Source organism: Rutilus rutilus (genome assembly GCF_951802725.1).
Source record: "Rutilus rutilus genome assembly, chromosome: 14".
NCBI classification, from domain to species: domain Eukaryota; kingdom Metazoa; phylum Chordata; class Actinopteri; order Cypriniformes; family Leuciscidae; genus Rutilus; species Rutilus rutilus.
Window position 1 is genome coordinate 24,229,913 of NC_140219.1, and position 25,774 is coordinate 24,255,686.

At 39.8% G+C, this 25,774-nt stretch overlaps 2 protein-coding genes across 17 annotated transcripts in view; one reads left to right on the forward strand and one right to left on the reverse strand.

The window, feature by feature from the left end:
- The first annotated feature begins 13 nt into the window (after nucleotides 1-13).
- mars2 (methionyl-tRNA synthetase 2, mitochondrial) lies at nucleotides 14-10,994 on the forward strand. Of its 2 annotated transcripts, XR_014629720.1 has the most exons (4): nucleotides 14-341; nucleotides 4,200-4,534; nucleotides 9,225-10,508; nucleotides 10,738-10,994. XR_014629720.1 is itself a non-coding variant. In XM_084429445.1 (3 exons), exons 1-3 carry the CDS (start codon nucleotides 26-28, stop codon nucleotides 10,413-10,415), a joined length of 1,842 nt encoding a protein of 613 aa, XP_084285571.1. In that variant the 5' UTR covers nucleotides 14-25; the 3' UTR covers nucleotides 10,416-10,993. The 2 variants fall into 2 exon arrangements, 1 of the variants encoding a protein (XP_084285571.1); XM_084429445.1 differs by having other exon boundaries at nucleotides 9,225-10,993.
- The window catches only part of med12 (mediator complex subunit 12), a 34,417-nt gene continuing 19,551 nt past the window's right edge, over nucleotides 10,909-25,774 (reverse strand). For 4 of the 15 annotated variants that reach the window (XM_084429420.1, XM_084429421.1, XM_084429419.1 and 1 more), the window contains 18 exons: nucleotides 24,173-24,352; nucleotides 22,762-22,863; nucleotides 22,507-22,667; nucleotides 22,168-22,329; nucleotides 21,682-21,793; nucleotides 21,511-21,600; nucleotides 21,213-21,322; nucleotides 20,990-21,125; nucleotides 18,635-18,784; nucleotides 18,187-18,543; nucleotides 17,959-18,094; nucleotides 17,655-17,854; nucleotides 15,857-15,937; nucleotides 15,511-15,743; nucleotides 14,254-14,425; nucleotides 12,853-13,089; nucleotides 12,665-12,746; nucleotides 10,909-11,263 (listed from right to left, as the gene is read on the reverse strand). In XM_084429420.1, the coding sequence (XP_084285546.1) occupies nucleotides 11,226-11,263; nucleotides 12,665-12,746; nucleotides 12,853-13,089; nucleotides 14,254-14,425; nucleotides 15,511-15,743; nucleotides 15,857-15,937; nucleotides 17,655-17,854; nucleotides 17,959-18,094; nucleotides 18,187-18,543; nucleotides 18,635-18,784; nucleotides 20,990-21,125; nucleotides 21,213-21,322; nucleotides 21,511-21,600; nucleotides 21,682-21,793; nucleotides 22,168-22,329; nucleotides 22,507-22,667; nucleotides 22,762-22,863; nucleotides 24,173-24,352 (2,739 nt within the window). In that variant the 3' untranslated portion in view covers nucleotides 10,909-11,225. Of the gene's footprint in view, nucleotides 11,264-11,536; nucleotides 11,604-12,664; nucleotides 12,747-12,852; nucleotides 13,090-14,253; nucleotides 14,426-15,510; nucleotides 15,744-15,856; nucleotides 15,938-17,654; nucleotides 17,855-17,958; nucleotides 18,095-18,186; nucleotides 18,544-18,634; nucleotides 18,785-20,989; nucleotides 21,126-21,212; nucleotides 21,323-21,510; nucleotides 21,601-21,681; nucleotides 21,794-22,167; nucleotides 22,330-22,506; nucleotides 22,668-22,761; nucleotides 22,864-24,172; nucleotides 24,353-25,774 lie in introns of those variants that run through there. The other 11 variants (XM_084429424.1, XM_084429430.1, XM_084429423.1 and 8 more) reach the window with 8 other exon arrangements.

Below are 25,774 nucleotides of genomic sequence, written 5' to 3' on the forward strand. Positions count from 1 at the left end.
CTCATTTGGGACGGCGCTGACCCGGATGTTCTCTCACGCGCCTCGCAGCTGTCTCGTGATGAGGTCTCCGTGCTGTATTCTCACTCGCACAAAAACGATAGTACTGAGATTATCCGGGCATGCTCTCCACAGAAGGCTTCCGCAAGTCTACAGTATTCACTGTCAGGATTTGCGATGCTTTTGCACAGATCATTCACAGAGCTCGAAACCATATTACATCACAACTCCCATCTTCTATGTCAATGCATCTCCTCACATTGGTCATGTGTATTCAGCTGTCACTGCAGACTGTCTGCACAGATTCAAACTCTTACAGGGATACAACTCCAGATTTGCCACAGGTACGTTTTATACATTGTCTAATTGTATTGCATTACTTAAACAAGTTAATTACTTACATCAGGGGCTGGTTGCATAAACTGATGAGACTCTTACAAGTTTTCTTTTTTCTTTTTCTTTAAGACTGTTCGTGTTCATAACTTTTATTTTACGTCAGTTACATAAAAACATAGATTGGTTTAATTTAATACCGAAAACTAAGACTGATTACTAACTGCTAGTTGGTTAGAAGTTCTTAAAGGGATAGTTCACCCAACAATTCATAATTTACTCACTCTCATGTCGTTCCAAACCCTTTAAACTTTCGTTCATCTTCGAAAGTCTGAGAGAAATAAGACACATCTGAGAGATTTCTGTCCCCCCATTGGCAGCTTCGCAAATACCACTTTGTCTTTGATGCTTTAAAAAGTTTATAAAGCGATCATAAAACTAATCCATATGAATTGAACGGTTTAGTCCAAATTTTCTGAAGAGACTTGATTGCTTTATATGATGAACATTTTTAATTTAGGCTTTTATTCGAAACTGCCTGACATACGAGAACAAACCTCATTGGTTCTTGCTGAAGCTCAAACGTGCTGCGTAACACGAGTATGAACCTCATTGGTTCTTGCAGAAGCTCAAACGTGCTGCGTAACACAAGAATGAACCTCATTGGTTCTCGCATAAGCTCAAACGTGCTGCGTAACACAAGAATGAACCTCACTGGTTCTTGCAGAAGCTCAAACGTGCTGCGTAACACAAGAATGAACCTCACTGGTTCTTGCAGAAGCTCAAACGTGCTGCGTAACACAAGAATGAACCTCATTGGTTCTTGCAGAAGCTCAAACGTGCTGCGTAACACAAGAATGAACCTCATTGGTTCTTGCAGAAGCTCAAACGTGCTGCGTAACACAAGAATGAACCTCATTGGTTCTTGCTGAAGCTCAAACGTGCTGCGTAACACAAGAATGAACCTCATTGGTTCTTAATGAAGCTCAAACGTGCTGCTATACATGAGAATGAACCTCATTGGATCTTGCAGAAGCTCAAACATGCTGCGTAACACAAGAATGAACCTCATTGGTTCTTGCTGAAGCTCAAATGTGCTGCGTAACACAAGAATGAACCTCATTGGTTCTTGCTGAAGCTCAAACGTGCTGCGTAACACAAGAATGAACCTCATTGATTCTTGCAGAAGCTCAAACGTGCTGCGTAACACGAGAATGAACCTCATTGGTTCTTGCAGAAGCTCAAACGTGCTGCGTAACACGAGAATGAACCTCAATGGTTCTTGCTGAAGCTAAAACATGCTGCGTAACACAAGAATGAACCTCATTGGTTCTTGCAGAAGCTCAAACGTGCTGCGTAACACGAGAATGAACCTCATTGGTTCTTGCAGAAAACTCAAACGTGCTGCGTAACACGAGAATGAACCTCATTGGTTCTTGCTGAAGCTAAAACGTGCTGCGTAACACAAGAATGAACCTCATTGGTTCTTGCAGAAGCTTAAACGTGCTGCGTAACACAAGAATGAACCTCATTGGTTCTTGCTGAAGCTCAAACGTGCTGCGTAACACAAGAATGAACCTCATTGATTCTTGCAGAAGCTCAAACGTGCTGCGTAACACGAGAATGAACCTCATTGGTTCTTGCAGAAGCTCAAACGTGCTGCGTAACACGAGAATGAACCTCATTGGTTCTTGCTGAAGCTAAAACATGCTGCGTAACACAAGAATGAACCTCATTGGTTCTTGCAGAAGCTTAAATGTGCTGCGTAACACAAGAATGAACCTCACTGGTTCTTGCAGAAGCTCAAACGTGCTGCGTAACACAAGAATGAACCTCATTGGTTCTTGCAGAAGCTCAAACGTGCTGCGTAACACAAGAATGAACCTCATTGGTTCTTGCAGAAGCTCAAACGTGCTGCGTAACACAAGAATGAACCTCATTGGTTCTTGCTGAAGCTCAAACGTGCTGCGTAACACAAGAATGAACCTCATTGGTTCTTGCTGAAGCTCAAACGTGCTGCTATACATGAGAATGAACCTCATTGGTTCTTGCAGAAGCTCAAACATGCTGCGTAACACAAGAATGAACCTCATTGGTTCTTGCTGAAGCTCAAATGTGCTGCGTAACACAAGAATGAACCTCATTGATTCTTGCAGAAGCTCAAACGTGCTGCGTAACACGAGAATGAATCTCATTGGTTCTTGCAGAAGCTCAAACGTGCTGCGTAACACGAGAATGAACCTCATTGGTTCTTGCTGAAGCTAAAACATGCTGCGTAACACAAGAATGAACCTCATTGGTTCTTGCAGAAGCTTAAACGTGCTGCGTAACACAAGAATGAACCTCATTGATTCTTGCAGAAGCTCAAACGTGCTGCGTAACACAAGAATGAACCTCATTGGTTCTTGCAGAAGCTTAAACGTGCTGCGTAACACAAGAATGAACCTCATTGGTACTTGCTGAAGCTCAAACGTGCTGCGTAACACGAGTATGAACCTCATTGGTTCTTGCAGAAGCTCAAACGTGCTGCGTAACACGAGAATGAACCTCATTGGTTCTTGCTGAAGCTCAAACGTGCTGCGTAACACGAGAATGAACCTCAATGGTTCTTGCTGAAGCTCAAACGTGCTGCGTAACACGAGTATGAACCTCAATGGTTCTTGCTGAAGCTCAAACGTGCTGCGTAACATGAGAATGAACCTCATTGGTTCTTGCTGAAGCTCAAACGTGCTGCGTAACACGAGAATGAACATCATTGGTTCTTGCTGAAGCTCAAACGTGCTGCGTAACACGAGTATGAACCTCATTGGTTCTTGCTGAAGCTCAAACGTGCTGCGTAACACGAGTATGAACCTCAATGGTTCTTGCTGAAGCTCAAACGTGCTGCGTAACACAAGAATGAACCTCATTGGTACTTGCTGAAGCTCAAACGTGCTGCGTAACACGAGAATGAACCTCATTGGTTCTTGCTGAAGCTCAAACGTGCTGCGTAACACGAGAATGAACATCATTGGTTCTTGCTGAAGCTATTCACCAGATGTCGTATAGGACGGTCATACAAGTTTGACTAATGCTTTTTTGCTTAAAGGTGAAGACCCAACTTTATGCATGTTTTGTAAGATTCCCCTCTCTGTTAAACATATTTTATTGGACTGTCCTGGGCACAAGTAGAATGCTCTTTTATGAAGTTATTTCACTTAAGGACTTATTTAGTAAGAATATGCCTGAAACGGTTTTGGATTTTTTTTATCATAATGTTAATTTAAAAGAATTTGTATAATATGACTTGTTGTGTTTGTTTGCTTGGTTTTATTGTGTTTATATGATATTTGTATTTTTGTAATTGAATTTTTGCCATGAAAATAGCCTTAGATGCTGACATGGCATTAAATAAAACTATCTGTCTATCTTGCTGAAGTTCAAATGTGCTTCTAACACGAGAATGAACCTCAATGGTTTTCGCATGTCAAGCGATTATACTTGAGCTTCTGTTTACTATATGTGATGTGTGAGTTGATGAATGTTTATGAATAAAAGCCTAAATTCAATCTGTTCATCATATAAAAGCGATCATGTCTCTTCAGAAAATTTGGACTAAACCACTTGATTCATATGGATTTGTTTTACGATCTCTTTATGAACTTTTTGAAGCGTTAAAGTGCCAATGCACTCAAATTTCATCAAAAAGATCTGCATTTGTATTTTGAAGATAAATGAAAATCGTACAGATTTGGATCAACATGAGGGTGAGTAAATGATGACAGAATTTTCATTTTTGGGTGATCTATCCCTTTACCATTATGAGCGTTTATGCAACTGGCCCCAGAGATCAGTGTGTTGAAGTAAGGTTGTTTGTTTGTGCACTGCAGGTACAGATGAGCATGGCCTTAAAATCCAACAGGCAGCGAGCAATGCTGGTAAAGACCCTCTGAACTTCTGCACCGAGGTATCAGAGAGTTTTAAGCATGTTTTCCAAAGATGTGGCATTTTATACACTGACTACATTCGGACAACAGAGAAAAGACATCGACAGGCTGTTGAACACTTCTGGACTGTTCTCCATAGCAAAGGCTTCATCTACAAAGGCACTTATGAAGGCTGGTACTCCACTCCAGATGAAAGTTTTCTTACACCAACTCAAGTCACTGACAGGACAGACTCCGAGGGAAGACAGATCAAAGTATCCACTGAGAGCGGCCACAAGGTACCATCCATCCTGTTCTTGAATTAAAGCCTATGCTTCCCTGTCAGTGGTTTGCACCATCTAGAACAGGGGTTTTCAAACTGGGGTGGGGAGGGCCATAGAAAAGGAATAGTTTTTCTAAAAGCGATTAAATTGGGGTCTCCAACCTTTTTTCATTTGAGAGCGACTTTTTAAAAAATGAAAGTGGCCGAGAGCTACTCATGTAATACAATACTTAAATCTTTTAAATAATGTCTCATAACTCATATTAACAAATATCCTAACAGATAGACCTAAAAGAGTTTTTGTAGGCCTATATATGTCACCCTTAATGTCAGAGAAAAGATAATGTTTTAATAGAAAATTGTACTTTGCATATTATACTGTAAAAACACATAATTATAGTTGATTTTAGTTGATCATAACTAGAGATGAAATGGCATTAACATTTCATTTCATGATAAGTGACAAAAATGACCACGGTTATCACAGAGTCCTGTTCAAAAAGTACTGATACTACACAATGAAATCAATTCACCAAGTTTTATGTCGAAAACCAGCAAATAACGAATAAAAGTAGCATCAATATGCACTTTTTGTTTACATAAACACTAGAATAATAACATTAAAAATGATGGCCAGATTTTAAAAGTGTCGTCTTGCAACGTTATCTACTAACGTACAAGTTCAAATAAAGTTTTGACAAAAAAGGTTTTATAAAAAGATAAACCTCACATATTTCAGCCTTTAAATCATTTTTTTATAAAAAGAATGAGTCAAAAAAGATAAATTACTGACATTTACAATGCACATTAGCTTATCTTTTATTATTAATAGTAAAATTCGGTCCGATTTTCCCGTAGCGTCTGTCGTTAATATGCAACCATGCACTGCGCTCTCCACAACGACAAAGAAGTTTTAGTAGCTATTGGATTTCCACCACCGAAAAACACTTGCTGTAGCTCTGCTACAAGATTTATTTAAGAGAAAACACCCGTAGTGTTTGGGTGCACCCCCATCCTTCATGTTGACTGAGCTTTCAATGTTGTTACGGAAAGGGTGAAGCTGATTGGTTGGTTCTTGTCACATGACCTGCGGTGCGTTTGTGGCATTCTGAAAAGTTGGAAAAAATTTGCGCGTCGCTTCAATTATGAGCGCGCTTGCCGAATAATAATTTTAATAGTATCTCATAATACTTTAAGACCTGACACTCGGATCCATTATACTGTTACACATGCATTTTCTTTCTCAACTGTTTACGTTCACTTAAAACATAACTGACTGTGTTTATGAGAATACTCGCCAATTTGATGTGTATTTGACTGTTTAAGTGCAGTAAGCAGTTGAAAAAGAATTCAATTTTGTACCGAGAGGCGGCTTTATGTGTGCACACTTTGGGTGTGAAATCTGCCGGAATGAGTAAAAGTATGTGCAATATGCGCTGAAATTCAAGCCCTGTAACACCATCAATATTCATCCAGAGCAAATGAAAAGAGTGAGTGAGGGGAGGCGGGTTTGTGTGTAACTCGCTGTCAGAGAGATTATGAGAGAGCAAGAAAGGGTAGCTGGGATCATGTCTCTATTCTGTGGAAAATTAGTATTGGAAGCGTTTCAGATATTTCAGTATTGATATATGTATCAACAAATCTATATTTTGACAACACTACATTGCACTAGTTTATTATTTCAGATGCCTTTTTAAAAGACTACAATTGAAAAATGTATATATCATATATTAAAGGTATAGCGGAGGATTTTCCCGAATTTTAGAAAATAACCGCCCTCTCCACTTTTTGAAAAAATGCACATGCGCAACACTCTACCTGCTCCCTTCCGCCTATTAAACGTGTGCACGAGAGAGCATGCACGTTCTCCTCATGCACGCTCTGTTTACAAGTTGCTGTTGGCATGGCTCATACAAGCCTACTTTCCTTTACATGTCGAGTAGAAACTTCGCGACTGAGGCATCAGTGGGAAGCCCAACCTGTGCTTTTAACCTGTGTGAAATATTCTCCCAAAAACACTCTGGTCTTGTTTCTTTCTTCAGAGACATTTCTCTTCTTTTCATACAATTCGTAGACACTTTTTCTCTTGCGACCCTCAGACATTTTGAAAAAACCCGGTGAGAACGGCGAGCTTCAATGAATGGCTGAAACCGTAGCTCACCACACATATACACCTGAAAGTGCGCATGCGCAGAAAGCGAGAACTACCTAGGGACGAGCACGTATGACGGCCTTACGTAAACATATCACCAGAATGATTGACAACTAGGAGGACCAATAGTCTTGATGATCCACCCGGAAAAAGAAAACCCTCCGCAATACCTTTTAAATTCAACCCGCCAAAGTGGCTAGTAGGAGTGACTGTTATACACCACCGCTGAAATCCACTCGCAGTTGCCGCTGTTAATGTCAAGCCCTGGATGCAGCACCTGATGGGTATCTGACAACATTAATAATGACGGAATATGCTGAATACTGGACTTTTTTTCCCCAGTTCAATTACACATAAAAATAAAATACAAATACAAGTGTTTTAGTCAACAGTCTTTATTGAAGTAAAAGTAGTAAATTGATAATTGATAAACAATAAATCACATGACATCACAATCGGAATCTTGGACCTGGAATGGTGTAATAATAGATTGTTGTTATTCAGATCACAATCGAACAGTGTTATCTAACCAAAGTCATGTTTTGTACTGATACAGGATTAAAATATCCCAAAACCATTTTTTTTTTTTTTACTTGAGTACTTACATAATCCCAAAATGTTTCCAAGAATGTATAAATCCAGAGAAATAAGCAGTTTTAACCAGGACACGGACCGTGTTCGTGCGCCACCTGCCAATGACAGCGGCTTTTACCCGCGTTACCCTCGATTTCCGGTTTTATTTGTTTTATTCTGTAGAAACCATGGAAACACCAAAGACGCTTTAATATATTATGTTTTATTAAACAGGTGAGCTACTGTTTGGATACATTCATCAACATAAAACTAATCATTGTTATATAGCTCAACACAGTCTTATTGTTTAAATCTCGGTTTCTTGATTTACTGCGAGTACCATGTTTTAACGTTACCATGCCTATTATTGATCTAGCTCACTGCAGTGTGCAACAGGTGTCTCAAATAGTAGCTGCATAGTAGTGACCACAGAGTATCATTATAACATTTGAACATACTCATATGTATCTAATATGATAAAACAGCGCTGCGTTACCCCCATAGACTGGTTACCCCACATACTCATGACTGGAAGCAGAAGCGGCGTAATAAAAGCTCCACTGCTCTCGAGCCGTGTAACAATCACTCCAACGGCTTTCAGCCCCACTCTGCTTCATACTACTACAGTAATGTTAATAAATCTTTAATACATTAGCTCATCCGTGAATATCATTTCTGTCCGAGTCCCGTCTGATTCTTTTTCACCGGATGTAGAGGTAAAGACAACAACTCCCATAATTCTGTGAAATTACAGCCTCATCAAGCCAAGCCTTTGTTTTGAATAAGCGAACTCTAGGCGAAAAATTACAGTGTGCCTTTAAGTCAATTAAGAAATTTTAAATGAAAATATAAAAACTGTATTCATCATAATGTTTAAAACATTAAATGAATAGCATTAGCCACTTTAACGGAACACTATAGCTATTATTACACTGTTGACCCTTCCCTTACCCTGTTTTGCAAAACATGAACAAGTGCATTATACCTAACAATTTTTTAATGAGAATACAGTAGTTAGACACCTAATATAAAGTGTGACCAATTATTCTTTATTTGATATGATAGTGGCATCTAAACAATCTTAGTTTAAATATTATTTATTTAGCTTAGGCTAAATGTTTTTTTTGTTTTTTTTTACTTCATATTGGGACATTCATTGCAGTTGCACCACCTGACTTCCTGGTTTCACCATAAGACTTTTGCAGCTAGTTTTACATTGAATAATAGGCTTCTACTTGGATGCCTATATTAGCTTTTGCCTATGCTAGCAAGCTCATACATCAAAAATAGTTGTACCACCGGACATGAAAAGTGTACCATACTTGAAAGTGCTCTATTTTTTATCAGTATTTGAGAGAGATCTACAAACCTTTTCTCTCCTCCACAATGATCAGTTGGGCTCCTCTGGATGATACATTGTTTACTGTTATTACCTTGTCAATTCATAATAAAAAAAAAACAACAAAAAAAAAACCATGTTTGCAGTTGTGCCACCATGACATTTGAGAAAATACAAATTCCAGGACAAAAGTTTTTCAAACAGCTTTAAAACTACTGATATTTATAAAATATGTTTATATGAAAGGTTTCAAACATAAATTTATGCCATAGTATTTTATTTTGAATTTCTTATTAAAACGCCATTTTAAATGGTTTTAGTCTGTTCATTTGTGTGGACGGTTGTGCCACCTGACATTTTGGGGGTTTAAGATACCAAACCATCAAATAATATTTAGAATTTGAATGTACTGAAAATGAATTAAGACTTAAATAGGTTTTATAGAATAAAGTGATGCATGTCATGGACCCATTGGTATACTAGTACACTGATTTAAATAGGTTTTATAGAATAAAGTGATGCATGTCATGGACCCATTGGTATACTATAGTACACTGATTTAAATATGTAAATTGGGTCTTTTGGGTTTATTAAAACGCATAGCTGCCTTTTAAATAACATTTTTAATTTCCTCATTGACAGGTGGAATGGATGAAGGAGGACAATTACATGTTCCGCTTATCGGATTTCCGCACCAAATTGCTTGATTGGCTTCGATTAAACCCAAATACCATCCAGCCTGTGAACTTTCATCACTTGGTTCTTCAGTGGCTGGAGGATGATATCCCAGACCTGTCAGTATCTCGCCAGAAAAGCCGCCTCCAGTGGGGTATTTCAGTCCCTGGAGATCCAGAACAAATCATCTACGTGTGGTTGGATGCTCTGGTGAACTACTTGACCGTTGTTGGTTACCCACAGAATCACTCCCAGTGGTGGACAGCTGTCCATCATGTTGTTGGTAAGGACATTCTTAAGTTTCACGCGATATACTGGCCGGCGTTTCTCTTGGCTGCAGGATTACCTCTTCCTAAGACCATATTTGTGCACTCTCACTGGACGGTGGAGGGAAAGAAAATGTCCAAGAGTCTTGGAAACGTGATCAACCCATTGGACGCCATGGAGAAGTTCACCGTGGACGGCCTGCGCTACTTCCTTCTGAGACAAGGGGTTCCCGACTCGGACTGTGACTATTATGACGATAAAGTCATAAAGATGTGCAACAGCGAGTTAGCGGACGCTCTCGGTGGGCTTTTAAACCGCTGCACTGCGCCCTCACTCAACCCCACGCAGGTGTATCCTCAGTTCTGCAACTCCTGCTTCCCAAAGAAACCATCTGAAGGGCTCCGTGGAAAAGCTGTCTCGGAAGACTACAGAATGGTGGAGGCCGTATCTGCTCTTCCGGTCTTAGTTGAGCAGCACTTTGAGAATCTACACGTATATAAAGCACTGGAGGCCATTAGCACATGCGTGCGGATGACTAATGCGTTTGTTCAAAGACATGCACCGTGGAAGCTGGACCGGAACAATCCCGGAGACCAGCAGTGGCTTGACACCATCCTTCACGTGTCTTTAGAGTGCCTCAGGATGTATGGGATACTCCTGCAACCCATGGTGCCAGATCTTGCAGACAGAATTTTATCTAGGTTGGGAGTCATGCCTGAGGAGAGAAGCTGGGATTCTCTCAACTTCCTGATGAAATGTGAAGGAAGAGACTGTGGTTTAGAAGGAAGAGCGCTGGGTCCCGACTTGGGAGTGTTGTTTAATCGCCTTGAGAGGAGCCAAGGGAAAGGGAGGACTCCCAAAATGGCAACACAACACAAGTCAAAATCTTAATGCATACTTGAGCTTACTTGAAGTAATTCGAACCAATTCTACCAAATATAGTAATAACCGTAGCGAATGAGTAAACAATGATTTAAAGGGATAGTTCTTTGGCGGAAACAAGCTTCCATAGCTACGCAACTACCACTTTGACACTTCATAAAGAGATTGTAAAACTTGGTCCAAATGTTCTGAAGAGAAATGATAGCTTGATTGAATTTAGGCTAAATTAAATCTGTTAATGCGATCAAGTCTCTTCAAAAAGTCTTGGACTAAACCACTCACTTCATATGGATTAGTTTTACGAGCTCTTTTTGAAGTGTCAAAGTGGTAGTTGCGTAGCTGTCAACAGATCTCCGATTTCATCAAAACGATCATTTGTGATCAGAAGATGAACGAAAGTCTTACAGGTTTGGAACGACATGAGGGCGAGTAAATGACGAAAGAATTGTCATCCCTTCAAGGTCACACTCTATAATGTTTCGACAATGTAAGACAAGGCATAAAAAGTGACATGATTTTTTTTAATGAGAAATACACGAAACTGAAAAATTGTACAAATTGAAATAAAATAAAAAAAGTTGCAATATTTTTTATAATTTCCTGTACTTCTTTTTACATAAACTCTTTCACTGTTCACCTCAATGTTTCACAGAACAAAGCCTCTATGACTTTCAGAAATGCATGTCTGAAAAACAATGTTTGACTCTACTTAAGATACAGCCCTGTGGGCTTCTTTCAGGAGCAGGGTTCCTCATCTCAGAAAGGTCCGCTTATGTGGACACAAGATCATTCTTTACCACCGCTGAAATCCATTCACTCTCAGTAATATGAGTTGGTGTTCTGTCCAGGTTGAGTATCTGGGGAAAGAAAAATAATAATAATTTTAGTACAGAAAATGAATACTTGAGTATGTGTTTACATTGATTTGTGTGAATTCTTTGCATTATAAGGATAAAAACATAAAATGTATGAATTTAGAGCATATTAAAGTAAATATTAATTAAGCTACTTCAAAAGCATCTCTTAAAGCCCAAAGTATACTCCATTTTTCACACGTACACTAGGGTATGCATACAGTTTGCCTGAATTAAATTTCGTAATCAGCACAGTTGCTCAGCTGGCGCATGCACCTGTTTTTTTTTTGGACAATCGGTTGGTCCACCAGGTGGCAACAATGGCCCAGCCCAATGTCTTACACTAAAAAACAAAAAAACACTGAACAACAACAACAATCTGTGGGAGACCACAATAACAATAGACGGCCATGTTGACGAGCACTTAAACGAGAACAAAGACAATGGTCTCATTCACTAAGCATGCATACTCACAAATGAGCGCATGAAATCTGTGTACGAATGTTTCCACAAACAATACATGATTCACCAAAACCCAATTTTTTAATTGACAGAAAAACACACATACACAACAATCTCTTACTCTGGGCGCCTTATAGTCGTGTTAAGATAAAATTGTATACATAGATCATATATCATCTTAAATATATTTCATCATAAATACAATAAAAGAAAGAAATACTGCATTATAGCTTGAACTGTGAGGTTTCTCTGTATAAGACGCAGATACGCCTATATAGATCTGGCTAATGAAATGATCTGTATTAAAGTTTGTGTTTGAACTAGTTTCGAGGATCTGCTTGCATAACTAACCTTGGGCACGTGGTCGCTCGTTTAGAATACTCAAATTCAACTCGAGTGTTGTGTTGTGAGTTCAGACGGAAATTTTACATGAGCCGTTTTTTTTTTTTTTTTTTACAAATATAAAATTTATTCCACAAAATTATTAGTGAACGAGACCCATTTTTTAAAACTGCTTAACTTCTGGAGATAAAAAAAAAAAACGCAGACACTTGACAAGGCCGAAACTTTCTAGTGCGCACATGTCGACCGTGCATGCTAACAAATGGAGTACACTTTGAAAGGCTGTACGTATACGCTAAAAAGCGCTGACGTCAAAACTGAACTGTGTTCTTATCTGTCTGTTTTGCAATAACCTTAACTGGCAGTTAAACAGTTAAAGGTATAAGTGTGCGATGACCCAGATATATATATTTTTATTCCCAAAGGGGTGTCTGACTGTGCCGTGACTATATTGCTAGTTATTTTCATGCATTTATAGCAAGAGATGACCTGTATTTATGTTGATATTGTCCAATATCCTGCCATGAGCATTTGAAAAGCTTTTATGAAGGCAGTGTATATGCAGCAAACATATGAATGTTTGTAAAGACTGAAGCATACTTGAGAGCTGCTGCTGGAGCTGTCGGACCAGTGCTGCAGTCTGCTGCTGCTGCTGGGTCTGCTGCATGCCTTGCCGTGGGAACTGAGACGAGACCAAATCAAATGACACAGAATTACAGGTCTAAAAATCCACAAACGTAAACCAATAAGCCACAAGAGGCTGAGCTTTGTGTGCTTCCAGGTCTCACCATGGGCTGCTGCGGGGGCAGAGGCTGCATGCCCAGGGCCTGAGCGGGAGGCTGGGCTGATGCCTGCTGCTGCTGCTGCTGCTGCTGCTGTTGAACCTGCTGCTGCTGAACCTGTTGTTGCTGCTGCTGGACCTGCTGCTGTTGTTGTTGCTGCTGCTGAACCTGCTGTTGCTGCTGCACTTGTTGTTGCACTTGTTGTTGAACCTGCTGCTGCTGCTGTTGCTGCTGCACCTGCTGCTGTGAAGACACAAACACACAAATACAATGACATTACCAGTGAATCACTGTAGAAAGCCAGCAAGTATGCATTATGCAGGGCTCGACATTAAGCATTTTCATGTGCTTGCCCATTGAGTAAAAAAGTTGCTTGTCCATAATTTATTTATTTTTAGTTACACATATAATTTAGTATATTTAGAATACTAAGACACTATAGGGCTGTTACCTTAGGTAGGGCTGATCAAATTAAATAATTTACATTGAAAAATTACAATTGGATTAAATAATGTTATGAGATTGTTTTAAATATACAAATAAGAAACGTTGGAAAGAATGATAATTTTAAACATAATGCTAAATCGCCAGTAGGCAGGCGACCGTCTTAATGAGCGAGTCATTGAGTCATTCGTTCAAACGACTGATTCATTTAAGAATGAGACAGATGTTTATGAATGGGTCAACTGATTCGTTCAAAACGCGGAATCGTTCAGTAATGAAAACATGGTTGAGTGTTGCTGGAGATGTGCAGTGGTTCTGCTGTGATCTGTTTGGAACTATTTTCGCTGCTGAAACAGAACAAAAACAGTCAATATTGCATCTAAAATGTGACTTAATTTTAACTGTTTATTGAACTGTTGTATGAAATCAATGTCACATTTTCAATCGTGATGGTTTTCAGGAAAACATCACTCGTCATGGGAGGTTGCTTAACTGTATCATGTTAAAAATATAAAAACTCAGTTAAAAAAAAGCAGTATGAACTTTCACTCAGTATTAACTGATTTTTTTTTGTGTGTGTGAGATGCACTCATGTGTTTAATTTCTCCTCAAGAGTAAGCCTCAACAGCGCAACCTTGTTTTTATTTTATAATCTACTATTGATCACAACTTAAAATAAATGTAATAAATGGATTTGATAAATGTCGTTTTAGTGATTCCCTAGTTATTTTTTTTGTTATTGCTGTTTAATCAGGCTACTTGTCCGGTCGGCCAAGTGAAATTCTCTTTTACTTGTCCCTTCAAAAAAATGAACTTGTCCCAGACAAGCGTTAATGTCAAGCCCTGCATTATGTTTTCTCTTGTTGCGCAGAATAGCCTGATATGTGCAGAATACACCCAAACATACTCTATCCCACAATGCAATGTGATCGACTTTGGGTGTGTGTGTGTGCATGTACGCACTCGGAGAGCTGGATGCTGTCTTATCAGCTGCTGTTGTTGCTGCTGAGCTTGCTGCTGCTGCTGGTCCATCATCTGATTAGGCCTCATGTTGGGGTGCATCCCCTGCGGTCCCAGGTGACCTGGAGCCAGGCCGTGCATCATAGGCGCCTGCTGCATGGACTGATGGGGGAATCTGAGACAGATGGTGAAAGTTAGTTAAGTTTTATTTTATCTTCAATATTATGTTTAATAATTTATGCATTTATTTTTATTGTATAGTGTTATTAAAGGGATAGTTCACTTTGAAATTTATTTTTGGTATGTTTTAGCTTACCTCAAGGGCATCCATGATGTAGGTGTCTTTGTTTCCGCAGTAGTTTCAATTTTGATATTTTTAGGTCAAACCGTTCTTGTCTGTCAGTCATATAATGCAGGTCTATGGTCACTGGCTCAAAACACAAGCACAGAGTCCAAATTAAACCAATTCCCCATCGTCCAAATGAAACAATTCCCCATCATAAGTACACATTGATGGCCTAAGACACGAAACGAGCGGTTTGTGTGAGAAAACGAACAGTATTTATATCGTTGTTATCTCTTGAAAACAGCACACGTCCAAATGATCTGACGGCGCGGGCGGGTATAGATATATACATAGATGTTGCCTTGGCTACGGTTTCGTTCCAATGAACTGCAGTAGCCAAGGCGACATCTATTTATATATCTATACCCGCCCGCGCCGTCAGATCATTTGGACGTGTGCTGTTTTCAAGAGATAACAACGATATAAATACTGTTCGTTTTCTCACACAAACCGCTCGTTTCGTGTCTTAGGCCATCAATGTGTACTTATGATGGGGAATTGTTTCATTTGGACGATGGGGAATTGGTTTAATTTGGACTCTGTGCTTGTGTTTTGAGCCAGTGACCATAGACCTGCATTATATGACTGACAGACAAGAACGGTTTGACCTAAAAATATCAAAATTGAAACTACTGCGGAAACAAAGACACCTACATCTTGGATGCCCTTGAGGTAAGCTAAAACATATCAAAAATTAATTTCAAAGTGAACTATCCCTTTAATGCTTTGGCAATGTAAAGATTTCTTTCATATTGCCAATACAGTGATTTAAATCTCTTTGTATCTTTGGTGAAAGTTAAGATGATTTGTTTTACACTGCTTCAAATTAGGGTTTTGCGGTATAATGTTACTGAAGTATGGCAGGACTGAAAATGTATGAGGTGTTAAGAATTTTAAAGAGGTCTGTGACTGACCTTTGCGTGTTCTGCATTGTGTGTCCGTATGTTCCGGGAGCCTGCTGATGCACATAGCCGCTCGGCCTCTGCTGCATTGGCCTAAGAGAATCCACCATGCCTGGGTTGGTGCCAGGATGTCCTCCCTGGAAGCTCTGGTTACCGTACGAGGAAGGAACTATCCCAGCGGCCTGAGAGGGGTGTGGCTGAATCCCCATGTGTGAGCCGTAGGGGGTGTAGCCATGGGACATGTTCTAGAGAGAGAAACGTGACATTACTAGGTTGTTATCTCTGGGTTTCAGTGAATGTTGAACAGTCAATCAACACTGCAGATGTGCCAAGTGTCTGTAAAAGCACAAGAACTTGCCTGTGTCGGCTGCATTGGTGGATACTGTTGATTAGGTGCCACTTGTCTAATCTGCTGTCCAATTAAATGATTATGATTCCCCTGAAAAGACCAACAAACAAGCATACATGCCTCTCCTTTCCAATGATTCTGAATTTAACATAAACAATCACTAGAAGACAAAAACTAGACAGTTCTTGCAGGTGCCGCCAGGATGTCGCAACATGGTTGCTAGAGCATGCTGTGAGCAGTCGAGTGGTGTTTCTAGATGGTCACTAGCTGTTTGTCAAGTCGTGGCATTTCGACCTTCTAATAATACTGTCTCCTGGTCCAAGCCTCTACTCCGTTTCAAGTGAAAAATCCTCTCTCAGTTCTCAACAGTCATTTATGAACACTTTTCGTTTATCACACACCTTCAACCTAAACTTTTAAAAACTCATTGGTGGACACTACAGTCTCTAGGCTCACTGTAGTCTCTGCCGTCAGTCGGTTCACTGTGTACCAGCCACCAATATTTTAATGATTCAGAAAAGATCAGTCAGTGTCTGGCCAAACGAGTTTTCGCTATGGAGATAAAGGTTAAGATTATGATTTTTCGCTAGTTGAACAGCACACTGTGAGTGTATATTAGCATTAACACCGTTTGTTGTTTGCTTTTAGGGTCTGAAGGAGTGTTTGGACCCGGAAACAGTGGTCAAGTCGAAAGAGCCCAATGTCTCTATGATATTTTGACACCTAAATATGAGTGGGGCTTTTGCAGTGCACATTTGACAAGCACAACTAATTACAGGACACCTAGTAAATTTTTTTATTTTTTATGAAACTAGGACTGGAACTAATAATAATTTTTTCAAATTATTAACCCATTGATTTTTTGTTGTTCTTTCGATTAATCTATCCCTGGTTAATCTATTGTTTATTTTCTAAATAGTCGATTAATCCTTTGGTTAATTTACCAATAAATATTAACCGTAACTAACCTATGTATGAACTTTTACTCCAACTACAATTTATATATATTAAAAGATTTATTTATTTAAAAACACCACGTTATGTAGAGAAATGAAAACGGTAGTGATGCACCGATCATGATTTTTGACGGCTGAATCCGATTTTCTTTACAAGCAAATTGGACAATTCCAATACCGGTTGCCGATTTTATTTTTTATTTTTTCAAGCAAATGTATTTTATGTTAATTTGCTCTATAACAGCCCAAACTGGCCTTAAAAAAACATCTGTAGCCATGTGAAACTAGAGGCAACCACTGCATTCGAAATCACGATCCAAACAAAGATGCTACACACATGCAGTTGTTTGTGATTTGAATTAGATTGCATAATTTCAAGACTTAGAGCAAATTATGTTAAAATATTATGTTACATAAGACACACCTGCACACAAATAAAAATAGCAGACGGACTGAATGAAAACGCAAACCCTCTGAAAGCAGGTGGCGCTTATGGAAAAAAAAAGAGTTTCTTTGGGTACCGCTATAAACAAAGCAGCTGCGCTTATAAACACTACTTTATACGGAGGGAAGAGGAAAAGGAAACAGTTAGTTCACTTCAGAGATACTTCAAATCGGGCCAGATATTTTTGTAATAACGGCTGATTTTCAGCATGCCCGGGAGCCACCATCATTGGGGAACATAAATAGCGCAACGAATCGACGCATTCCAGGCAAATCAACTAATTTATGTAATAGACATAATCGATTGCGTTGATGCGTTGTTCCAGCCCTAGATGAAACAATCATACAAGATACGAGGAAACCGTGAGTTTTTGGTCTGGGGTCTTGATTAGTAAAACCAGACTCACCAGTCTGACCTGTAGCTGATGACGGAGAATCTGCCCCTGAGGCATGCTGGGTGGGGGTTTATAGGCCAACGGGTACTGCTTGTCCATCCCCATCATGTTGGCCATGCCAGCAGCCTGCATATTATTCATATTGTAGGGACGTGGAGGAAGTTTGGTCATAGGAGTCCTGGGACGGAAAGGGGGCTCCAAACCGGGGCCTCCTTAAGGGGGATAATGTGGAAGATGATAAAAGCATAAAAGAAAAAGTAGAAGATGTCCATGTAATGTGTTTGAGATGTTTAGGCATGCTGGGATATGTACTGACCTGGTGGTAGAGGCTGGTTTTGGGCATACATCATTTGAGGCCGGTAGCCCATCGGAAAAGGCATGTTCGATTGGCCCATGCCCATGTCCATGGGTGGTGTGTACTGCATGACTCCTGGGTTGTGCTGCTTGTAGTCCTAGACCACAGGAACCAATCAAACATCTTGATTTCCGTCTTGATTTCTCTTTATAGCTTTTCAATATACATTAATATACATATTTTTTGTACCTCTTGTTTATTTGCGGATGTCTGTTTCTTTTTCTTCTTCTTCTTATTGTCAGGTGCGACACTGTTGACGCTCTTCTCCTGCTTCCCTGTTTCCACCTTCTTGTCCGGCTCAGGAGCCACAGGTGTAGGTGGCTCCTCCTCCTCTTGGGGCAGGTTGAGGGGCGCCAGATAGTAACTGCGTTGTTTGGGCTTTATGTGGGTGTGGTAAAGCAGGAGCCGCTGCTGCTCCTCAAACTTTGTGACTTTGCGATCGACCCTCACGGTTCCGAACCAGCCCCAGGAGAGCGGAGCGGAGTGCTTCAGCCCCTCAAACACGTCCCATGGAGAAATCTTCTGCTTAGTCGACACCTGAAGACCCTGTGTGCGAGAGATCACAAAACGAATGCAAAGTTAACTGTATGGCCAGCAGCTGAGCGGCACTACAACACCAAAGAGGCTTGCTACTTACCTCTTTTTCAAATCCAGCAATTTTGTTGCCCTTGGTGTCGATGAGCGATCCCTGGGGCTCACAGGTGATGACATCACGTGTCTGCTTGGGTAGAGGCAGCAACTGACGCACTTTCTCCAAGCTCTCGGACTGACGGTCACCGAGTTCTTTCTGCAGGACAAAACAAACTGGAGTCTTACATTTTCGGAAGAAAAAGTGAGTGACGCTTGCAAAACTGATGTTGCTCATTACAGTTGCCAAACTGTTCTGAGTTTTTTTTTTTAAGTTACAGGGGTGCAAACACATGTATGGTCAAAAAAGAGAGAGGTAATCGAAGCCCTCGTCCCGCGGCAAATATCCAGATACTACATTGCCACCATCCCCAACCCACCCCTATAGGCATATAGAGTCAAATGAAATTTAGAAAAACTATCTTGCACTTCTTCTTCTTGCTTTACTGCTACTTCCTGAAAACAATTTCACCTGATGATTTGAATAGCTCTTTTTGTAAAGAATTAATAATTCTAGGATGATTGGGGTAATTGTGTAGGGTAGGCCTAGTGCATCTGCATAGAAACTAATAAACAAAATACAAATATAAATACAATAAAACACAAATACACGAGAAATAAAGCAGTACTTTATGTTTTTCAGGTAAATTAACTGTATTAAGTATTAATACAGTTTATCTTTTGACAAAACGTGATTAAGCTTTTTCTCTTTTGTTGTTTGATTACTTTGGTGACACAAACAGCTGCAGGTATATTGGGTGCTGTCCCTTTAAGACGAATGCACGTATCTAATACCGGTAATGACACGCATCCGTTTTATTTTGACTGCGTTTACGGGGAAACTCGTTGAGACGGACACTGGCTTATTTTTTCGTGCACATGTCTGTTCAAACACAAATAAAAGGGAATTCGGTGTTCACGAACTTCACGTGCTGTCTGCGACTGAGTGGCTCTGTGCGCCGACAGATCTACATTTGGATGTTAAACATAATATATATAGCCTGATACAGCAAAGACAACGTCGGCAGTATTGACGGCAAAATAGGCTACAGAATATTTCGTTCTGTAGGCCTATTGACAGGGGCAATATTTGAAAATCGATAATTAGGCCTATTTTTTAAATTACAATTATATATGCATTTGTCAAAACCGAGAGACTTTCAAGCATCAAAATGTAATTCATTAATATGTATTTGCGCCTTCTATTTTGTCTGAAAACTTCCAACACTCTTGCGTGTCGCGTGAAAAATAGGCGTCGGTTGCGGTTCTATTTCTAGCACGCGGTTTCGGCGCGGCTCGAGAAGTGTGTGTGTCACGCAGGCATTGTGCTCTAACCAGTTAACATGAGAGCCGACATAAAAACGGACACTCCACGCCACGCAGAGAGAAATGTGATGCGTGGCAGATCCAGAGTGAGACAGAAACACTAGTGGTTCACGCTTGCGCACATACTGCTGGTTTGACGCGCAGTGTTCTGATTCGCTTATTTCCTATTTACTTGTTGGTGGACGCAATCCAGAATTACTGTTGGTTAAATTATAATCAGACACCCCCCCCCCCCCCCCCCCCTCCCCTCCTCCTTAAAAAAAAACTCTTCGGATCTGCACGATTCACACAAGTCACCCAAACTGACGTGAAAAAAGCGGGAGGCGCCGAAAAGCGCGCTGTTTGCACCCCTGAAGTTAACTACTTTTCAAAACTTTGAGTCAGAAAGACTTTTTTTTCTATGTTGTTGAAAGAGCATTCTTATGTGCTCAACAAGGCTGCATTTATTTGATCAAAAATACAATAAAAAAGTTATTTTAAATAGTCATTATATTTCACAATATAACCGCTTTATTTGAATATATTTTAAAATGTAATTTATTCCTGATGCAAAGCTGAATTTTCAGCATCATTACGCCAGTCTTCAGTGTCACATGATCCTTCAGAAATCATTCTAATATGCTGATTTGATGCTCAAGAAACATTTCTAACTACCATCACTGTTGAAAACAGTTGTGCTGCTTAATATTTTTGTAGAAACTGCATTAAAAAAGGTTGCATTCTTTAATGAATGGAGTTTGAAAGAAAAGCATTTATTTGAAACACAATCATTTGTAAAATTATAAATGACTTTAGTCACTTTTGATCAATTTAATGTGTCCTACAAGTATGGTAGTGTAGTTTCTGCTATTTTGAGCTAAGTCAGAAAATGAGTGATCACTCAGAAAAGCAGTAGCATGCTCCTCTCAACGCTTTGGGTTTATGGCTTTAGAATCAATCCAAAGTCAAAAGAAAGATATAATAATAGCGATGCTTATGAAACACTTTGACTGTTTTTCAATGTGAGGCTTTTTCTAAACAGTATCAGTATTCGTCTCACCCTGAGCTTCTTGACCAGGTTCATGTAGGCCCTCTTGTTCTCCTCCATGCTGCCCTGAGAGATGCTGGACATGTCAGCCGCCAAAGTGCCGTTAATCAACACGCTCAGCATGTCTAACACCGTAGTGAAGAGCTCACTAATGGAAAAGAACAAACATCTTTTCAAATCAGATGGTATTAGCGAAGACGATCAGTGGCAGTGAATGAGGGGTGTCAGATCTCACTTGTTTGACTGCATGTCCACTGTACCACTGCTGATGATGTCCAGCAGAAGCACCGCCCACTCTGTCGTCTGCTGTGTGCTACGCTGTACCGTATCAAACATCCCGCCCACCTAGACCACGTGACAAATGAGTTTAGTGCAGTTTAACCAGATCTTACTGACATTCATTTGTCTTTTAACCTCAGGCACACAATACAAGGAAATGAAATTGACGAGAGGAAGATCAACACAGACATTGTACTTGTTTTGTCAGCTTAAAAGCAGATGATGTATGAGAGAAAGAGATAACAGTTGCACACCAGATTGAGTCTCAGCTTCAAGGCCTCGTGCATCATCTGCTTGGCTTTGCAGTCGTCCTGGTACTGGTCCTCACGCCAGTTAGTCACAATCTGATGGGGGAAAACATTGTATCAGTCCGAAGAGACGTGGAGCACTCGCAGTGTTTTTGAGGGGTGGAGGTGATGAGGTACCTGCTGGACTTGGCTGTAAAGGGAAGTCAGGAGACCCTCTCTCTGCTCATCTTGTCCCTTGAGACACGTCAGCACCAGAGACAGGAACGGCTGCTGGCTCAAGAGAGACATACTGAAAGAGAAAAGAAAACTCAATTATACATGTTCATTATCATGATAAACTGCATTACTGAACATGCCTAGACTCCAAGAACAAAACAAATAGCAGACACAAATATAGAGTGAAAGAGAGCATTTTTTATTAGTGTAAACCTATAATTAATTCATTTCTTATTTGGTGCTACAAATTATTGATATAAAGTCACAATCAAAGTTTGGGGGGGGGTGTTGAAAGAAATGAATACTTTGTTCAGTGAGTACACATTAAATTAGTCAAAAGAGACAGTAAAGACATTATAAATGTTACAAAAGATTTCTATATGAAAAATGATTATGTTCCTTTGAACTTTTTAAGCAGCTTTGAAGTCCGTGCTAAAAGTTTAGTACCTCTTTTGTTTCTGCCGATCTCTTTCTTTTCGCGAGGAGGGTCCCAGGTGCTGTCCCTTCTCCAGCTCTTCACCTGCGGCCTTCAGCACGTGACCCTGCACTGAGGTGTGCAGCTTACCAATCAGAGGGGCCACTAACCAGACACCCGAACGCTCGGAGGAACTGAACCAAACACAAACGGTAACAGCAGTATTTGAGAAACACTCTTAGAGAAATCTCTTTTCCCAGATTAGACATTGATAGGAACACTGATTTATGTGGTTCGAAAGCAAGAAGCGACTACATCAAACCGAAAGTAAATATGACCACAGGCAGAAAGCAACGGTTAGGGTCACCCACCTGAGCACAGGCTTCAGTTTGCTGGCACTGTTGCTATTGGAGACGGAGCCGCCAGAGACTGCGGAGCCATTCCAGGTGGGATTACTAGAGTTCATCTCAGCAGACTTCTGGAAAACTTCTATCGTGGCCTTGGCTATATTTTCCTGAAGAGCATACAGCTCCTGTAAAGAGTTAGTTCAGATGTACCAGGAAATTATGAACCTTAAAGAAAGGACGGGAAATCATCAAGCAGAGTTGAACTCGGCAAGCACTTACATTAGTTGAGCTTACATTAGTTGAGTTTGAATTAGGCGAGCATTGCTTGATCATGAGCTGTAGCTCGAGAGACGACTGCCTCATGGTCCACTGGTCCATGTTCTGTAAGCAGAAAAACAGACGGAATATGGAAAGAACGCATTTTAAAAGGAATCAAAGCAGAGCTTAAGAGCCCAGCTGGATATTAATTGCGATGGGCCCCTGTCTTCATAATCTATGAAGATGAAAACCAATCCAGAATAATGAGCTGCTGTGAGACCCACACAAATCATTAATGGCTTAAAGGCTAAAGGGGGTGAAATAAATAATTAAGCCTGGGGAAATGACTGTCTGGTCACTCTCTGCTGCTCTTGCATTGCTGACAGCCAGAACAGAACAGAACAGCCTGGTGTCTAAAACACCAAAACACGTGGTTTGTCTTCATGCGTGCAGACCTGGTCTGCTGGGTTTTAAAGCTGATGCGTGTATTTTCTGCACCTACAACATCAACTAATGGAATAGCAAAAACAAGTACTGTTTTCAGAACATTCCTTAAAAATGTGTAGAAACATGGCATATTACAGTGTTTCCCACAGGATTCTGTGAGTCTATGGTGGGATTCCAGACAATCTAAAGAGCAACTAGAAAGTTTTGTACAGAAATGTATTACTATTGATATTCAATCACACTGTAAAAATGTATATTTCATTGTAAGTATATTCATTATTTTATTAGTTTGGAGTAAAACATGTTGTCTTTTCTTGGACACGAGGTTCATAAATGCTTCTCAAGTTTGGAGGGATGTTTGACGCGTGTTGCTTTTGCACGTTATAAGCGACTCAAACATGGAGCAGCATTTACTACTGATCACAGAGCCGTACGTCACTGACAAGCTGCGCATACATTTTTTTTTTTTCCATAAATCGCACTAAGCCAAATCAGTTTAAGCAAGATTTCGGGTTAATTGCGATTAATCGTGCAGCCCTAATACAAATCCAGTGAAACGCTGTAAACATCCGTCCAAAAAAAACGGTGCACATTGCATTCCCACATGCATTTTTAAAATCACAGCTCATGCAGAGATGGTGTTTGCTTCATTTACTGTGAACTGAGCCTACTTATTCAATTACAGCCTTTTGTGATTTTTGTGAGTACACAAGCGATATCGCAATTTAGATTTTGATTCGAATGACAGATACACTTTGCCAAAGCAACAGCGCAAAACACAGAGTTAGAGAACTTTTATGCTATTAAATGTAAAAATACTTTTTGGGGCAATAAATATTTATATAATGCAGTGTTTCCCGATTAAAGTCGTATTTAAATATATCCTTAGAGTTGGGAATATCTAAAAATTCACTCTATACTACTACAAAAAGCTCAGTCCGCTCCGGAACAGATGTTATCATGGGGTCATGTGAGAGCGTGTGACCTGCAGGATGCGTTTGATGCGCTGTCTCTGAGGATTCTCGCCCTCCTCGCTGTCCAGCTGCCTGTGTGGGTAACAGATGAGCTGCAGTAACCGCTGAGCCTGGATGTTCCCCAGCACTGGATCCTGCAGTGCACTGCTGTCCTCCGACAGAGACTTCAGACACCGCTCGCCGACCCACTCCTGAAAGACAGAGAAAAATCAGACAAATGGAATGCAAACTTCTTAAATGAAGAAAAGTGTTTCACTGTTTTCTACAAAAACACATGAGCAAATGAGCAGCATGCTCCGAATCTTGATCACTTTTGGAGTCTTCGTTCATTACAGTGACGGAAACACAATTTGGAGTAATACAGGGTTGCTGCGCACTTTTTAAAGTCAAATTTAAGGCTTTTCAAGACCTGAAGAAATCAAAATTAATACCGTACATTAGGGGTGCGCATTAATGACAAATATATCTCAATATTTTCCAAGTTTTGTTAATAATCAGATGATATTTTACTGATTGTGTTTTTGTGCTGGTACCATGGCTGGTTTAGGCCTGTTGTTGACAGCTGACTCACAAAGATATTCATATTTTTAATATTCTATACAGTGGTCAGTTCACAGCAGTGACAGAAATTAACATTTTTATTAAGGGGCAATATTTGCCACCTTAAATTGATTTCCAGGGGCATTTTCACCTATATATGGACATTTTTTCTAAACTTAATAGATGTATGCATCACCTTTTATGTCAAATTCTAACATTCAAATTAAATTCAATTAGAATAATAACACAATACCACTGTTACCAGTAAAATTAAATCATTAAATCAAAATCCATCCTTGCAGTGCAGAGGTGACACAGAAGCGGCATCAGAACTGGCATTAATATATTTACACTGCGTTTACAATTACATAATGCTATGAGATAAAAAAAAATTTTTTATTCAATATTTAAATATGAAATGATTTTTTATTTTAACTTCTTAATTAAAGGGTACTTTAAATATGAAACTAAAACCGCCAGTAGGTGGCGGCAAGTCTCTGTCTTAATAAGTGAGTTGAGGCAGTCATTCATTCAACAGATTTGTTCAAACGGCCGATTCATTCGGGAAAGAAGCAAGTGATTGTTCATTGAATCATTAAACTGATTCGTTCAAAACGTGGATTTTAGTCAAAAAAAATAAATAAATCGCATGGAGACTCTGCTACGGTTTCATTTTGAAATTCTCGTCGGCGAAATAAAGGGAAAATAAACAATATTGACAATGTTGTGTCTAAAATGTAACTCACAATGTTAACTTATTGTTAATTTAACTGTTGTATAAAATAAATATCACATTTGCAATTGTGCACGGGAAAACGGCACTCTTGCTCATGTGATATATTTATATCATATTACGTTGTTATATTACAATAAGCCAAAAACTCATTTGGGGACATATAACTGCACACATCACGCAGTGAAAGCAGGAGTGATAAATGTGATGTCAGCTCGCCTCGAAGTGCCTCGTACATAGTTAAAACAATGATTACAATATCATCATAGACAATACATATCGCACGCCCCATACGCACGTGAAGAATGAACTGACTTTACCCATTTCCTTCTTCTCTCCT

Bases quoted from the DNA above. Each gene is read 5' to 3' on its own strand.
- mars2 (XM_084429445.1), top strand. From the start codon at position 26: ATGTTCTCTCACGCGCCTCGCAGCTGTCTCGTGATGAGGTCTCCGTGC. The intron at 342-4,199 runs GTACGTTTTATA...TGTGCACTGCAG, and splicing joins CAACTCCAGATTTGCCACAG to GTACAGATGAGCATGGCCTT. The intron at 4,535-9,224 runs GTACCATCCATC...CCTCATTGACAG, and splicing joins CCACTGAGAGCGGCCACAAG to GTGGAATGGATGAAGGAGGA.